The 18,513-nt window shown below is 41.1% G+C and overlaps 1 protein-coding gene across 3 annotated transcripts in view; it reads left to right on the forward strand.

The window, feature by feature from the left end:
• Positions 1-18,513, forward strand: part of YES1 (YES proto-oncogene 1, Src family tyrosine kinase) — a 74,793-nt gene that overhangs the window by 52,672 nt on the left and 3,608 nt on the right. For all 3 annotated transcript variants that reach the window (XM_005300361.5, XM_065585338.1, XM_065585339.1), the window contains exons 5-11: positions 652-755; positions 863-1,012; positions 7,789-7,944; positions 8,876-9,055; positions 14,891-14,967; positions 15,305-15,458; positions 16,499-16,630. In XM_005300361.5, coding sequence (XP_005300418.1) covers positions 652-755; positions 863-1,012; positions 7,789-7,944; positions 8,876-9,055; positions 14,891-14,967; positions 15,305-15,458; positions 16,499-16,630 — 953 coding nt within the window. The remainder of the gene's footprint in view (positions 1-651; positions 756-862; positions 1,013-7,788; positions 7,945-8,875; positions 9,056-14,890; positions 14,968-15,304; positions 15,459-16,498; positions 16,631-18,513) is intronic.

Here is an 18,513-nt window from a genome sequence, read left to right on the forward strand (position 1 = left end):
GCATTCAAGGGACGTTGTGGAACCTGCATCACTGAAGGTTTTTAAAAACAGGTGGGACAAACACCTGTGAGGGATGGTGTGGGTTTACTTGATCCTGCCTCAGTGCAGGGGGCTGGACTTGATGATTTCTCGAGGTCCCTTCCAGCCCTGTGTTTCTATGAGTCTATTAAATGAATAGAAAAATATAACCTGTAAAATATGCTAGCACAGTGCCCCTTAATGTAGAAGTCAGAATTTCTTTGCAGTGAATGGAAACTCAGTCCAGAGATTTTGCTGTTAAGAGTGAAGTCAGATACTTAAATCCCTGCTGTTCCTTATCAGTAGTCCAACAGATAGTAGTAATATAGATTTGCGTGAACTATATTTAGATGAATATCAGTGTTTGGGAGTTTGCATTATGAGCAGAAACACTTTAATATTTGGCCTTCTGTTATAAATCACTACATGAGTAATGATGATAAAGCAGCATTGCATCTGTATCTCAAGACCTTGCTGCCTATTTAGGTGTAAGGGCCTAGGAAAGGCCCCTAAGATTTGAGGGGGGGGGGGGAAGTGAAATTTATAAAGCAGAATTTATAGTGCTATTTTATGCAGATTATTACCACAGTATCTTCACTTACCTTATCAAATATTTTCTTTAACTTCTTCTAGATGGTATTTTGGTAAGATGGGCAGAAAAGATGCAGAGAGATTACTTTTAAATCCTGGGAACCAACGTGGTATTTTTTTAGTACGAGAGAGTGAAACCACTAAAGGTATTTTTTTTTTTTTTTAAAGCTTACTTCCTTTCTAGGGCAAATGAGTTAATTGTTTCATATATACACATCTTTGTAAGAAACAAAATTTTAACTGTTTTTTCTAGGTGCTTATTCCCTTTCTATCCGTGACTGGGATGAGGTCAGAGGCGATAATGTAAAACACTACAAAATCAGAAAACTTGACAGTGGTGGATACTATATCACAACTAGAGCACAATTTGATTCTCTACAGAAGTTGGTTAAACACTATACAGGTAGGCTGAAGTCCCTATGGTCCAATACTAGTTTAATGTTTTTTACAAGAAAAGAAATTTAAGTAAATGGTACATGGGTATGTTTACATTGCAATGGGCTCACTCATACTTGAGCCCAAACCCCCCTTTTGTCTACACACTCATCTCTCAGGCTCGGACCCAGGAATCCATCAGGGACCAAAGGTTAGCCCTATTACTTTTTGGTGTAGACACAGAGTGCGCGCGCGCACACATCACCTCGGGACCCTGGGAGTCTGACAAAAGTATCCCATGGGACAACTTCCATTGTCCTCTCTATCCCAAGAATCTCCTGTTGACTCCAGGGAAATGGAAGCAACCCCCCTTGGTGTAGTGCAGCAGCTTCATGAGTCAGCGTTTAACCCGTCTGTTGTCGGCTGCAAACATTCCATCAGAGAGCCTTCTGTGTTCGCAGTGGAGATGATCAGAACAAGCCTTTTGCAAAGTTCACTGCTTCATGGTCATGGATGCACAGCCAGATTTTGGCGCATCTCTAGAGTGAGGCCAGCAAAACAGTGGATTTTAGTAAGAGTACCAGGAATGACTACACATACCAGCAAATAACAAAGAAGCTGGCAGCATTGCAAATTAACCAGAGTGGATTCAGTGGCTCAAGACTGAGTACATGAAAACAGGAACCAGAACTGCACCTTGGACAACTTGCCAACATCATGCCTGTTTTATATGGAGTTTGGCTGGATGCTGGGCACTGCACTGAACATGGAGCCAACAGTAGTGCACCATGATTTGGTCAGCCAGAATGGCGCCTTTCTAGCCCCAGAATCCAACATGGGGACTGATAGGAGCCAGCAGCAGGTGCCAAGTGAGGACAGTGAAGTGACTCTCTCACTGAAACCGGTCCCAGAGGAGGTTTTGTAGCAGGAGAAGCAGCAGCACATCCTGGGGCCATACTCAAAGGAGCTGTTTGATTTTTTTTTTTTTTTTCCCCTCCCACCCCCACGCCCACCCCCGAGGCACAGCCCGCTGGGGCTGGGGCAGGAGGGAATGAATGTGTTCCATTTACAAATCTAGTCCATTTCAGTTAAAGGTAGTCCATGCAGTCCATAGGTGAAAAAAAATCATTTGCCCCAAATTCAACTTGAAATTTTGTCCGGAAATGGGGGAAGGGGGAAGAGACAAGGAGGATGGCTGTGGAGTTCTCTGTATTTGCCTGCAGCTGTGGAGTTCCATACAGGCTAAGCCATATGGAAGCTAATACCTGTTGAGTCCCCTTTATGAATTCTGACCCAATCCCAGATGCTGATAGCCACAAACTTTTCCTGAAGCGGGAACTCCAGATAAGCAGTCACATTTTGGGGAAGGGCATATTTTCTATGGCCACCCGAGTAGCTGACCAGCCCACTTCATTCATAGATGAGCTGTTCAGTCACTACACATTTGAATACTTAGGTTGCATACACTGCAGGTGTCCCACCAGCAGCTTGAAATAAAATCTCCTTTGCCGATTGGGCACCACAGCAGCCGTTGTATCTTCCAAAATATGGAAGTCCTGAAATAATAGAAAAAGCTTTTGTAGCATGGCTGCTGATGGCACCCCTCCTAACCAAGTAGTTCTGCAATTTTTAGAAAACAAAAAACATCTTTTGAATGTTTAACTTACCATTGTCTCTGCACTTCCTTTGCTGAGATTAACCAGGCTGTGTCCAGGGAGTTTCTGTGGTCTGAAGCATTCTACTTACAATATATTAAAGTTCAGTTTGGAAAAGTAAAGTTTTCTGTCCTTGAATTTCCACAATTTCCATGCTCCTGCAGTGAGCTATTGAGACAATAGCCCTCTGTGACTTGTCCTATTCCAGCCCCCTTGACCACTACTGGCTCTGATACCTCCACAGCTCACCCACACCGCAGCAGACGCCTAGGTCAGTGTGCCTTCACGGACCATTCCGAGAGGAAGCATTTCCGTGATGAATTTGTGATTGAAGTCCTGGACAGGGCCAACAAGCAGGTCCAATACCATAAACAGAGAGGGACTTATGGCTAGAGGAGAGGCTCTGGCAGGCTGCACAGCTTCAGTGAGAGAGCAGGCACTTGCTTCGCAGTTCCTGGAACAAGAACGGCAGCTAAGGATGGAGGACAGACCCCAGCAAAAAGAATTGTTTGAGCAGCTGATATCACTAATAGTCATGAATAGTGGCTCCTGCTGCATTACCAGCGCCACAGCCTGAGTCCCCTGTGTGGTACCCGGTGATGCAGTCCAGAAACAGCTTGGAAAAGTCCATGGATGGGTGGCCCATGCAATTGGGCCCCATGAACAGCTAGGCAGGGTAAGTTTGCCCCGTGTAGTCCTCCATATTGGACCCGCTCCCATATGGATGCCTCCACCCCCACTGTTTGCATGGCAAACAAGGAAAGGACAATGGGGGGGGAGGGGCACATGCAACAGTAAGGGGCTTCTGTCTTGCACATGGTTTCACTGTTTCCACTTGTTCATGCACTTTGGGGGTTTTTTTGTTTTTTTTTTCTTAAAGGTTCTGTTACTGATGTTTGGCTTGGTAATGGCAGTTGGCTGCCTGGCAATGGGTGAATGTTGTACTTTTCTAATACATGTTTATAAATAAAGCTTTTATTTCATCAAGAAAGTGTATTGCGATCGCTGCATCACATCATACAATGTGTATTTAAAATAACAAAGATAAACACATGATCGGGGCAATTAGGAATTAGTTTGCAAACGCACTTCCTCAGTATGGTTATCTACATAAATCTATACTTTAACCACTTCCTTACATCAATCCATACTGTAAATCAGCCCCTGGCCCCCATTTTATAAATGGTCAGGTCATTCATAAATACATTTCATGGCAATCAAACCCCCACTGCTCCCCAAGCACTGAAATCCTTCACAATTGATGAGCCGCAGTCCTACCCTTCCACAAGCACATTCAGAAAGGTACTGTTCCCCTCTTCAGTTGTCATGTAAGTCTATAATGTGAGTGCACAAACCATTCCCAACTTCTGTAGCCTGGGTGCATCCAGCTCCAGCTGTGGTAGGTGCACTTTCTGGCTGAGTGTGCCAATTCAGCAGCGCCTTGCTGTCATGGGTCCATTTAGGGGAAAATGGCTCACTTCTGGCTTCACAAAGATTGTGAAGAGTGTTGTCTGTAGCTACCGGTGTGGTGCTCTGCTCTTGTTCGATGATAACCGTCGGCTGCATGTGTGTTCCCTCTGTGTGCTGCCCCGGCTCTGCGCAGATAGCTAACACAGCAAACCCCAAGAGAATCCCCAAAGACCACAGACTCTAGTAAGGTACGAAGGAACCCGAGCCAGGTTTATTGTTAAACAAAGCACAGTAATAGTTTCCAGTAGACTTTACAAGACATACTACGAATTTGTGCCCCGTGGCAATGGACCGGCTCAGTCAGTGGCGGGACTTTCCACTGCCCCCTAGGCCAGACAAAGATGCGCACTCCGGGACCTACTTTTATACAGTTACAGGACAGATTACTCCTCGTCCCCTAACGCCCCTACTCTACTTGCGCTACATTGATGACATCTTCATCATCTGGACCCATGGAAAAGAAGCCCTTGAGGAATTTCACCATGATTTCAATAATTTCCATCCCACCATCAACCTCAGCCTAGATCAATCCACACAAGCGGTCCATTTCCTGGACACTACTGTGCTAATAAGCGATGGTCACATAAATACCACCCTATACCGGAAACCTACTGACCGCTACACTTACCTACATGCCTCCAGCTTCCATCCAGGACACACCACACGATCCATTGTCTACAGCCAAGCTCTAAGATATAACCGCATTTGCTCCAATCCATCAGATAGAGACAAGCACCTACAAGATCTCTATCAAGCATTCTTAAAACTACAATACCCACCTGCTGAAGTGAAAAAACAGGTTGACAGAGCCAGACGAGTACCCAGAAGTCACCTCCTACAAGACAGGCCCAACAAAGAAAATAACAGAACACCACTAGCTGTCACCTTCAGCCCCCAACTAAAATCTCTCCAGCGCATCATCAGAGATCTACAACCTATCCTGAAAGATGATCTTTTACTCTCACAGATCTTGGGAGACAGACCTGTCCTCGCTTACAGACAACCCCCCAACCTGAAGCAAATACTCACCAGCAACCACACATCACTGAACAAAACCACTGACCCAGGAACCTATCCTTGTAACAAAGCCCGATGCCAACTCTGTCCACATATCTATTCAAGTGACATCATCATAGGACCTAATCACATCAGCCATACCATCAGGGGCTCTTTCACCTGCACATCTACCAATGTGATATATACCATCATGTGCCAGCAATTCCCCTCTGCCATGTACATTGGCCAAACCGGACAGTCTCTACGCAAAAGAATTAATGGACACAAATCTGACATCAGGAATCCTAATACTCAAAAACCAGTGGGAGAACACTTTAACCTGTCTGGCCATTCAATGACAGACCTGCGGATGGCTATATTACAACAGAAAAACTTCAAAAACAGACTCCAACGAGAGACTGCTGAGCTGGAATTTAATGCAAACTAGACACAATCAACTCAGGATTGAATAAGGACTGGGAATGGCTGAGCCATTACAAACATTGAATCTATCTCCCCTTGTAAGTATTCTCACACTTCTTATCAAACTGTCTGTACTGGACTATCTTGATTATCACTTCAAAAGTTTTTTTTCTCTTACTTAATTGGCCTCTCAGAGTTGGTAAGACAACTCCCACCTGTTTATGCTCTCTGTATGTGTGTGTGTATATATATCTCCTCAATATTTATTCCACTCTATATGCATCCGAAGAAGTGGGCTGTAGTCCACGAAAGCTTGTGCTCTAATAAATTTGTTAGTCTCTAAGGTGCCACAAGTACTCCTGTTCTTCATCCCTACTGACTTATTGAAATACAGCCCCTTGGCTCATTCGGGTGCTGTCTCCTCCTTTGATTATGTTGTTTCAAACAGATCTATCCATCATGCTGTCCTTTTGACCCTGTCTTTAAGATGCACCTGCCTGTTCCTTGTTATGTCTGTGGAGTATTCTCATGTCATCTTGGCACAAGATCCTCTTATTAGCACTTATTTGTGGATGCACTTGCTTCTAGCAACCCTCTTCTCACCAAGTTCTGTGAGTGGGGCCTGCCTCTGGCTCACAGCCCAGCTTTTGCTTAGCAATGCCTGGAAGTACTTTGGTTCAGGCTTGAGGCCTCAGACTGGGCCTTTGATACAAGAGTTTGTTTCAGGGCCTCATCTTACTACAAAGAGTACAGCACAGTAATTTGGACAACATTGATGACTCTGACATCCAAATGGGTCGGTAGACAGACATCTCCACCAGGATTCAAATGAACATTTCACAATTATTCTACACCTGTTGACAGTGTAATTAAGCCATCTTTTGCCAGAACCTCTGAAACCAGAGTATGGTTTCATAAGCCAAGGCAAAAGGGGGCATGGCGGGGTTCCCCAGAAAAATGGTAGGGACAATAACTCAATTTATGACCGTGTCATTTGATGGGAAGTGTGTCCCAGCCTGTCCATAAATACAGACTCCCAATGGGCGAAAAACCCTGGCATCATGAACTTCCCAATGCAACTCTTGTTGACATTCATAAATCATCTTCTGTGGTCCATGAGGGCATGCATAACAATGGACTAGTACCCTTTGTGGTTTATGTACTCGTGTTTCTTGAGGAGGGCAAACTATAAGTCCCATCAATGGTTCCGGTGCACTTTGGAAACCCCATTCTCTCAAAGTCAGTAATTTACCTCAGGATTATTTTTTATGCCCACATGGGGTAAACCACACGTCTGATTGCCTCAGAAATGTCTGCCACCACTTTACCCACAATCAACTTTCCGACACCGAACTGGTTGGCAATGGACCTGTCTTTTACGCTGGAGGATTGAGACAAGCTGCCTATAAACTCCAGAAATGTAGCCTTCTTCATGCAAAAGTTCGGGACCCACAGATGGTCATCCCAGGTCTGCATGATGATGTGATCCCACCAGTCTGTGCTTATGGCCCTGCACAAGAAGCGTCAGTCTACGTAGGGGGTATCAGCAGCTATGCCGAATGTACTGAGCAGCATCAGCCAGCGCAAGTCCACGATGTATGGGTATACCTCCACCTGCTCTATTCTAAGCTCTGTCAGGTGCTTTTAGTGGTTCAGAAAACAACCCCAGAATGTCCACCAGCACCTCATGGACACTCTACCTGTTTCCTGACACAGGAGTAAAAGCGCAAGCCAGAGAAGTTCTTCAAAAGGTGTCGCCTCCATGTTACTGGCTTTGGTAACTGGGAGTGCACAGACCACAAAGTCTTCTCAGTAGCCTGTGTTGATGGGCTGATCAAACTTCCTGTAACATGCAGAGTGGGCAATAAAGTTTTCCCACAGTGCACTGTGGTCAAAGGGCTAGAGCAGCCACGTTTCGGGAGGGTGCTAGGGACTTTGGGATATGGTCGATTTTGATTTGGGTCTGCGCGCTGCAGCATGGACACTGGAGCCCCAGGTTCAAGCCTGGTTTAGAAAAGTCTAACATGGGTCAGCTGACTCGAGTCCCACCAACCCTGGGGCTTACATTGCAATGTAGACATACCATATGTGTCTGGTGGTTCTTTTAGTAAGTGTGCTCTTTTTTTTAAATAATAAAGCTCTTTTTAGCTATGGCAAAAAAAAAAACCTTTTTGATAGACATTCTTTGTATTTTATTTCCTTTTATCATAGTCTTTTGCATATTATTTAACTTAAATGATTTCATTTTCCAATTATCCAGAACATGCTGATGGCCTGTGTCATAAACTAACGACTGTGTGTCCAACTGTGAAACCCCAGACCCAGGGACTATCAAAAGATGCCTGGGAAATACCTAGAGAGTCTTTGCGGCTAGAAGTTAAGCTGGGCCAAGGATGCTTTGGGGAAGTATGGATGGGTAAGAGTATGATATGTGCACCTATCCTCTTGGAATTTTGTTTTTACCTAAAATAGCATAGTCTAGAAAGATAATCTGCTGAAGAGTTGAAGGCAAAATTACTAATAGCAGTGATATGTGTCAAGGACCATGCTTTCAATGCAAAATCCCCTGTAATTTGTGAATTCATATCCAAACCATGAATTATGAGCTTTAGCCAGTAGCAAGGACTCTGAGATTAGGGGGTATGAAGCAGTCCAGCCACCATAAAGGAAGAGTGAGGAGGGAATGGCAATCACAAGTGTGCTGGGAGGAGAAAAGGTGGCAACAAGAAGTAATAAATGGAGGAGGAGACCCCAACAACAAGTATGAGGGGAAGCAGAATAAAGCTAATTTATAATTTTAGTTTATAAAATTTTAGTTTATAATTTTAGTTTTAAATTTATAATTTTATAATGGGGGGAGGGGATAGCTCAGTGGTTTGAGCATTGGCCTGCTAAACCCAGGGTTGTGAGTTCAATCCTTGAGGGGGCCACTTAGGGATTTGGGGCAAAATCAGTATTTGGTCCTGCTAGTGAAGGCAGGGGGCTGGACTCGATGACATTTCAAGGTCCCTTCCAGTTCTAGGAGATAGGATATCTCCTTTTTTTTTTTTTTTTTTTTTTTAATTTGAAAAATGAGCTTTAATAATTCCATCTCAGTTGTTTACGTGACTACACAATAATTTTGTTTTGTAACTTACTAGATCTCCATAATTAAATTATGCCCTCATTATATGTATTTGGTAATTCTATATATTTATATATAGTAAAATTCAAAGCTAATTTTCAGTATAGTTTTTACTGCTTTATCCCCTTAAAAAAATTTTTTTTGAAACAAAAAATGAAAGTAATTTCAGTTGAAAACCTCTTAAAAGCGTAGCTGAGGCAGTAAAATGTACGTGTTTCTCTAGGAACGTGGAATGGAACCACAAAAGTAGCAATCAAAACACTAAAACCTGGTACAATGATGCCAGAAGCTTTCCTGCAAGAGGCTCAGATCATGAAGAAATTACGACATGATAAACTCGTTCCGCTATATGCTGTTGTTTCTGAGGAGCCAATCTTCATAGTCACTGAATTCATGACAAAAGGTATGTGATCTTAACTGGAAGGCACTAAGTTTCAAAGTTAATAAAAGTCCCAGTAACCAAAAAAGGTATATTTTGATTCATGTTGAATACTGATATGTGTAAACCTAGCCCAGAATGTGAATTTGTGATTGAGTTTTAACATATGATAGGTTCTGAAATCATCTTTGTTGAATCTGATTTTTTTTTCTATTCTTAATTTTGTGCTACCATGATTTGTTCAAATCTGTTTATTTACTGAACTCAACCAGATGGGTTTTACAAATGATCCAGGTTTTTAGTTGCTAGGAACTAACTGGCAGAGATGCCTGTTAGTGGGAGAAGTCTTTGTAATTATCCCATTGAATCAATAAAACTTGCTGAAATTAAAAGAAACACTGTTGAGGCTAGTAGGTCAAAAGTTTGATCTATTTGCAATAGTTCTGCAAACTAAACTGTAAACTAAAATTGTTTGCTGTGCTTTTTCCTCGTATTTTTTCCCCAGGCTACCCCTCGCCCCAAAAAGAGAGAAGTTTGAGGGTTCAGGGTCTGTGTAATAGGCTTTAAATGTTTACTTCCAGTATTAAACAATCTTTAAAAAGAACAGGTCTCAAATTAAATACTTTAATTTTTGAAGAATTTGATCTCTTGTGCTCATCTTGGAGAGAGTTGTGGCAATGTTAGGAGGATAGAAATCAGATTGAAGTCAGAAACTGAAATTATAAAATTTATAAATTATATCAAAGAGCATATAGCATATAAAATATTTTTAAAACTTTGGATCAGGCCAAATAGGGTGGAGAGGAACTGAAGATTTCAAACTTTTAAAAATAAAAGCAAAATGGAAATGAAGCAGTCTCTCTGATGGCAGATCTTAAAATAGCCTTGTGAAATCAGGTTTCACTGTTTAAAATAAGCCATTTATTTATTTACTTACTTACTTACTTACTGGAGATGGAATGGCACAAAACAAAGATTAAAACTTGAATTGGAACGTTGCCAAAACAAAGTAGGATTACTATAAAGAATTACAAAAATCTACTGAACAGTTGTCAATATTACAAATGTAAAACTCCAGCAAATGTTTCCATTTTAATCTGAGACAAATTGTTCATTATTTTTCTGAAAATGTAAAAAGTCAGTGGAGGGGGGAGGGAATCAGTTTGATACTAGTGCATTAACTGTTTTGTTAGTGTTTACCCCCAGTAGTACAAAGCCATTGAAACAATAAGGTTATGGCATTTTAATCAAATCAGGTTGTTCGGTTTTGTTTTTGGTGTGGTTTTGTTTTGTAATTATTTTTCATTATTTGCACGGCTTTTCCCACCCCACCCCAAGAGAATTGCCAGCGCTACCTCTCACGGTTCATCTAGCTAGCCTCAGAGACTCCAACATTAAAACAACCTTCTTCAAGGAAAAGAGAGCTGCATGGAAGCACCACAGAGCCCAACAGTATTTTTCCTGGTCAGGCAGATTACTAGAAGTTAGAGTAAGAATCATAGAATATCAGAGTTGGAAGGGACCTCAAGAGGTCATCTAGTCCAACCCCCTGCTCAAAGCAGGACCAATTCCCAGCTAAATCATCCCAGCCAGGGCTTTGTCAAGCCGGACCTTAAAAACCTCCAAGGAAGGAGACTCCACCACCTCCCTAGGTAACGCATTCCAGTGTTTCACCACCCTCCTAGTGAAATAGTTTTTCCTGATATCCAACCTGGACCTCCCACACTGCAACTTGAGACCATTGCTCCTTGTTCTGTCATCTGCCACCACTGAGAACAGCCGAGCTCCATCCTCTTTGGACCCCCCCTTCAGGTAGTTGAAGGCTGCTATCAAATCCCCCCTCATTCTTCTCTTCTGGAGACTAAACAATCCCAGTTCCCTCAGCCTCTCCTCATAAGTCATGTGCTCCAGACCCCTAATCATTTTTGTTGCCCTCCGCTGGACTCTTTCCAATTTTTCCACATCCTTCTTGTAGTGTGGGGCCCAAAACTGGACACAGTATTCCAGATGAGGCCTCACCAATGTCGAATAAAGGGGAACAATCACGTTCCTCGATCTGCTGGCAATGCCCCTACTTATACAGCCCAAAATGCCGTTAGCCTTCTTGGCAACAAGAGCACACTTTTGACTCATATCCAGCTTCTTATCCACTGTGACCCCTAGGTCCTTTTCTGCAGAACTGCTACCTAGCCATTCGGACCCTAGTCTGTAGCAGTGCATGGGATTCTTCCGTCCTAAGTGCAGGACTCTGCACTTGTCCTTGTTGAACCTCATCAGGTTTTTTTTGGCCCAATCCTCTAATTTGTCTAGGTCCCTCTGTATCTGATCCCTACCCTCTAGTGTATCTACCATGCCTCCTAGTTTAGTGTCATCTGCAAACTTCTTGAGGTCTTTACTCCTCCACAATACTCCTTCCTCAAGAAACAGGATATGGAAATCTCATGTCTCATGAAATAGTGCAGAACATCAACCACAGAGATCCTGGTTTGGCCCATCGCAGTTCCTTTAAACAGAAAATTGTAGCAAGCGATTATAATTATATCAGATGTATTTAAAATTGTGGCAGTTACAATGATGAGGTTGCTCTGAAAAGTCTGTGACATGTTTATTTTTTAACATTTTTCATTCCATTTTTGTCTTTACCATTTTGGAAGATGTGACTTTCTTAAATTACCCCAGTTCTTAGCATTTTAACAGATTTTCATACTAAAGAGAACATTTTCTTGAACCCCTATGGTATGCCTACAGCTGGGCAAGCCACTATATCAGAGACCAAGATTTAAGATTGACCATAATTTGTACTCCTTAAAAGGCAGCAGTTATTAAATCACTGCAAGTCCTTTCAAGCAGTACTAATGTTTTAGTGTTCTTTATATAAATGTGATATGTAGTTGAGGAAAATATGTGTCTTAGAGAGGGGAGATGGATTTTGGAATCAAGAAGAACGTACAACAAACAAAATTGCTGCTTTGATATCTTAAGAGAGCAAAAACTGAAACTATGTAACATTACAATTTCCCTAATATATAATTGAGGTTGAGTGGCAGAATAACTTCCTTAATGTATTTTAGGGAAACTTAGTTCACATCCAAAAATTTTAAAAAAAATTATACTCTAAACACACATGAATGTATTTAGTTATGCAGTAAATAATGTTTCTTCTTCACTGCAAAAGAGGCTGCAAACAAAGCATTATACATTATATAAAATATTCCTGTTTTTGTTAAATGGTGTATGTAGCTGACAAGGAGCATCAGTGATGCAAGGATGCTTCCTGACCCTAAGAATTTATTAGCTTCCAGTTGTCCAGTAGCAGTCCATTTTGCTAGTGTTGAGAGTACTTAACATAGTCAATGTAAGATGTGCATGCCCTATTACTTTTACTGTCCTCATGTGAAATATTATTTACATTTACAAATAGCCATGATATTTCACATAAGGAGCTATTGCATTTCAGTGGCAGATAGGAAACACTCTTATCTTTTTCTAATCCTGGAGCACCTTTGCACGCACAGGGAACAGTACAGCATTGCCATTCATTCCTGTCTATGGCTTCTTCCTCCATTAAGCCCAGCCTGGTCATGTCCCTCTGTATGATGTCCTAACATCTGGTTACTTGTCAACCTCTAGGTCTGACTGACCTTGGTTGTATTTATATTATTATTATTATTTTTTTTTGGCATCCTATCATCTGTTTTCTGCAGTGTCCCCACCATCATCATCATTTTGATTGTAGCCAATCCCATATCCTGATTTTACATCCTACTCTCCTAACATCTTCATTTGTCTTAAAATCATTCCACTTTACACCTGCTATCTTTTGAAGATCTCTTATCTCTACTGCTTCCAGCCTTCTGATGTCTGTTTCATTTAATCCAGCTGCTTCCAGACCATAGACAATACTGTTGGTACACTGGTTGGATAAATTTTCACTTTGGTATCAAATGTAATGTTTCCTATACATATATGCTTTTAAATTAAGTTGATGAAAGCAAAGGGTACTGTGTAACTAAAAATGATCGTGCTCCAGTTTGCAGGAGCTAAATATTTAATTTAAAAGTGCATTTATGGCCAGATGTATTAATGAAGCACTAATGATACTGATATAGTCATTGAAAGAATTAATGTTGTAATTTTAATCCCTTTATATATGCCAGCACATTTCACTTTGATGCTGTTATCTATATCTCTAATAGAGACCTCTATATAGTTAAGGTTGCCTGATGCTTTCCATTATAATACCCTATTTTCAGTTCCTCATTAGTCTGGCAAACTTCAACAATTCCTGCAGAAATTTTCCATTCAGTGTCTGCCTCTGGCTGAAAATTTTTTTTTTTTTAACACTTTTCAGCAAAATGGTTTTGCTGTTTCCTTGAATGAGGTTGGTTATAGGAAAATATTATTTTTGCCCATGTTAATTACAACCATTTCATTGAAAAGCTGTTCTGTATCCATGCTTTAGAGTAGGGACTTGAAGTTTGGCAAAGATGTCAAGCTACTGTCAGCAATGTATCTCTTGCTGTCCCTGTGAAAAATCCACCCAAATGTAGCCAAATTATACATTTCTGATCATTTCAGTTTGCACATGCCCAATAACATGTTTCCTAGTGACTGGCAGCATTATTCTTCAAAGATTCTGTCTGCACCAAACATGTTCCATCCTGACACAGTTTCTGTGTGCCTACCAGACTGATCTTGCACCATCCCAGTGCTGCAGGGGCTGAGCAAGCCTTTTCCTGCAGTTGTTTCTTCTTGCTGCTGGTGGCCACTCTGGCACCAGTTACCAGATCTGAGGGCAATGAAACTCTTTCGTTGTTCTCAATGCTCCCCCTGCTGTCTCCCGTTTATCAGGGAGGAAACAGCCTAGCTTGTTCAATGACAAAGGGATGAGAAGAGATGGATGATCCAGTAGAAAAATACTGGGATCATGTAATTAAAGACTGTATTGTAATGCACATGCATAAGGTAGCTGATTTAAGTCACGTTTCTGAACTTTAGAGTGCTTGATTTTGCAATCTTAATGTTCTTTTGATATATTTTTTTATGAAATAATTTATATTTAAATATTGTCTAATGAATTATGTTCTCAATAAATTAGTTGCATAGACTACTTACTATATACAGTGGCACACCGGATTGCAAGATTCTGCACATGTATCTAAGGTTATATAATGTATTATTTGAGAAATAATATCTACATCAGTTTTCATCGGTAGAGCTCAGTGTTTTACAGAGGAGGTCAATATTATGATAGACTATTAAACACGTGAATAAGGAGCGCTGTTAAGATGGCATGTGCAAAGTTATCTTGGGCAGTTTCTGGCTTGTAAGTGCTTCTTTATGCAACCATAACATTCTATTAATGTCAAGATTTTGTATAGATTAATTAAAGTTTAGTCTAACCTTTTAAGGATTCCCATGAGCATCCAAGGCATTGTACCAGTAGGTGACACAGCAGCATTTTATTCCTAATGTCTGCTTTCTTCATATTGACCTTGTGAGCACTTGTTTCTGGAACGTGGGGAAGTAACAGAGATATGGGAGGAGGAGAGATGTTCTTATGACCTTTTTTTTTTTTTTAAACCGAGGAGCATGCAGAATTGGATGAAACTTGCTGTTAGTAATTTTCATGTGTGCAGTTAAAAGAACACTATTAGATCGTGCAAACCCAATATTTCCTTTTGGAGAAGGAAATATTTAGGGGGAGATTTTCAAAGGCACTGGGACTTTGAAAGTCAATGGGAGTTGGGTACCTAAATCCCATCTGTGCCTTTGAAAAACTCCCTCTTAGAGGCTTTCAGTTAGACCTTAATGATTGTGTCTGTTTTTTCCTAAATTATATTTATCTTCTTTTTACAGGTAGCTTACTAGACTTCCTTAAAGAAGGAGAAGGGAAATGCTTAAAACTTCCACAGTTAGTTGACATGGCTGCTCAGGTACTTTGTATAAGTCAACAAATGAGTATTTTCCACATAGAAAACATGTTAAAAATGTGAAACAGATATACCAACCAAAGATCACAGCTGAATGTTCTATATGCTTTTACTCTTTACAGCTTCTGTTGAAGTTTTATAATTTGCTACAATAAATATTTTTGTATTAGATGTCCTAGAGTAAAATACACGTTATTAATAATCAGTAAGCTATAATGGCCAGCGGTGAGGTATTTTATAGCAGAACTGGCACCAAAAAGACTGCTTTGTTATACATTGTTTTTGGAGAAATGAGCATGGTCACCAAAAATAGCTTTTAAATAAAACATTTCTTTTTCAGATTGCTGATGGCATGGCGTACATTGAAAGAATGAACTACATCCACAGAGACCTTCGGGCAGCTAACATTCTTGTAGGAGATAATCTTGTGTGTAAAATTGCAGATTTTGGTTTAGCAAGGTTAATAGAAGACAATGAGTACACTGCCAGACAAGGTAAGACAGATTTATTTACTGTATAAATAAATCCATATACTTTGAGTTATTTGCTCAAATATCAAATTTAGGGGAGTATCAGAGTACTTATCTACATACCGAAAATTTATGCATATATATGTAATAATCATACCCTTGAAGGCATATATGTTTGGTCCCAACCCCCACTACTTTTCCTGTTAGTGAAAGCTGCAGTAATTAAACTCTGAAAATTATTTGGTGATAATGGCTTAAGTTATCAAAAATGACTAGTGATTTTGGGTGCCCAACCTCTGAGGCACATTGTAGAGGTCTGAATTTCAGAGGGAGGGTACCCAGCTCTTCCTTAAAATAAGGCCCTTTTTAAGTGACTCAAGCTGGGCACCAAAATCACAGGTCACTTTTTTGAAAATCTTGGCCAATATTTATTGCTCTAATGTTTTCCAGTCTGAAAAATCCCTTTATACTAAAAGATATTAAGCCATCCAACTAATTGAACTAGCAAAGCAAAATTTAAATTCTGATAAGTGAAAAATGCTGGTTAACGAAGAGGGAGGGAGTTTGGAGGCAGTGTGGGGCTGAGGGTTGGAGCACGGGACTCGGGGGTGGGGAGCGGGCTCTGGGAGGGAGTTTGGGTGCTGGAGGGGGCTCGGGACAGGGGATTGTGGCACAGGAGGGGATGTAGGGTGCCAGATCCAGAGGGTGCTCATCTCAGGTGGCTCCCCACATGCCAAGAGCTGCGGGGACGGCAGCAGTGCACAGAGTTGCCTGCCACGCCTCTGCCTAGGAGGAGCAGGGACATGTCGCCGCTTCCAGGGAGCCACATGGAGCCAGGTAGGGAGCCTGCCGGCCCCGCGCCAACCGGACTATAAACCAGACTTTCTATGAAGATTAGAAATGTCAGTTTATGGAGCTTTCCAGTTGGTACAGGGCCAGATAACACAACTTTTTGTGTGTGTGTGTGTGTGTGTGTGTGTGTCTGTGTGTGTGTGTGTGTGCACGCACAAAGTGTGAGCAAACTGTATCTAGAAAAAAGTGTCTGTCTTTCTCCACTGTTTTAGGAGCCAAATTTCCAATTAAATGGACAGCTCCTGAGGCAGCATTATATGGTCGATTTACAATCAAATCTGATGTGTGGTCTTTTGGAATTTTGCTGACAGAACTGGTAACAAAGGGTAGAGTGCCATATCCAGGTAAGAAAGCATTAAACAAGCCTTTATTAGAAGATATTACACCAGTATGTTATGATAATCATAATGGGATTTATATAGTTTGGTGTTAAGATAATGAAACTCAAAAAAGATATTCCTTTTAGTCCTAATTTCTCAAACTGCTCATTTGGATCCTATTCCAGTTTACAGTATAATCTTAAATAAAGCTGTTTGAAATCTTCCTCCTGCCCCTTTCTTTTCTACTTCTCCTATGTCTGAATCAGAGGTAGAATAATGAATACTAGAAATATGAACCGCTTCTAACAGAAGAAACTTTCTTTCTCCTAATAGATTAGACTGTTAGACAGCCATTTTAACATGCTCCACTTCAGATCTTATTGGAGAAAGCAAAGCTACCCTTTAACAGACTATTAGAAGAGTAAAATGATTTTCCAGGAGGAAAGTAATGGTGTATAGTGCTCCATTATATAAAGTTACAAAAAGAGAAATGTCAAGCCCTGTTTCTATAACACTACTGCAGCTTGGGCCTTATTAATAAATAAATTTGAGAAACCGGGAAATTTTTCTTCAATCACAGAAAGTCATCTTGACCAGGCCCTAAGGATGTTTAATCAGTGTTGTTGATTGATATTCATTACTTTAAAATATTCGGTTTGGTTTGGTTTGTGGTTTTGCTCTGGTTGGATTTTTGTTGGTTATGTGGGGTTTTTGTTTGTTGGCTCTTGTGTTTTTTGCCAGTGTTGTAAAAAGCGTAGTATACATTACATTACATTGTTACATGCCAAATCCTCTTCCCTGCGCATGGGTGAGTGCCATGAGTTTTAAGGGTAAAGTATTTTTACACCATAGGTTACAGTGTTCTGTGGCTGCTACTGCCACCTCCTGTTGGAGGAGGAGATCAGTGGACCTGCATAATTGAGGATCCATTGGCCATGCCATGTCCTCAGAATCTTCCCTGTGTGCTGCTACAGATGGGCTCTGCAGAGCATAACATTCTAATATGTGAGGGTATAGAACCTAGTAGAGGAGTTCCTGCATCATAACACGTTCTGCATCCCTATGCATCAGAACCACATCAATTTGTAATGCTTACCAGGCTATAATCAACCAAAACGATGGGTGCAACATTTATTCCTAAAGAAGTCATAATATTTTGAGTGTCAAAAGGGTAAAACTTGCAAATAAGAGTCTTCTCTCAGAATGTAGGCAAGTCCAGAACACTCACTTTTAGCATAATTTTGATACCTCAGGATTTTAATGCCGTTGTGACTCATACTAATAACTTCCAAATAACTATTTCAGTGATCCAGTATGAATAAACGCTATGAGGACAAGATGACAAGTCCTAAGCTAAAATATTTTAACTCACACTTGATTGCCATAATTAGTCACACTTCTTTAGGACCCAATCATTTTCTCTGGGCCAACTCCAAGCAGCAGGATTTAACGCTAGTGGTTTAATAGAGACTGGAGGTGAAACTTACATTCAGTATGTAGTACCCCTAAGCAATGGAACCATTCTGGCAGTTGCTGCTACTGCTGCTGCAGCCTTGAGACTGCAGTAGCAACCACTGCCATTGGTGCAGGAAACAGTGGCAGCTAGATCATGGAGGGAAAGATCCCTTAGCCCTAACTCTGTTTTTGGTGGACTGCCTCTGCCCTTCTACCAATCATAACGTGCAACAAAGTGCAGGGAGCTCCTAAAAAGTAAGGCTTCACAACATGCAGGCATCTACTCCCCAGGTCCCTAAAATCTGCCTACAACAGTCTCCTATGCAGAACACCATTTGGACTGCTGTGGACCTCCATGGCTGTAAGGGAGACAGCAAAGTGCATTGCTTAAGCAGTATCATTTAACCATTATGGGTGAGATTTTCAAAGAAGCCTAAGGGTATGTTTTCACT

The sequence above is a fragment of the Chrysemys picta genome, chromosome 2, assembly GCF_011386835.1.
Source record: "Chrysemys picta bellii isolate R12L10 chromosome 2, ASM1138683v2, whole genome shotgun sequence".
Taxonomy (NCBI): Eukaryota; Metazoa; Chordata; order Testudines; family Emydidae; genus Chrysemys; species Chrysemys picta.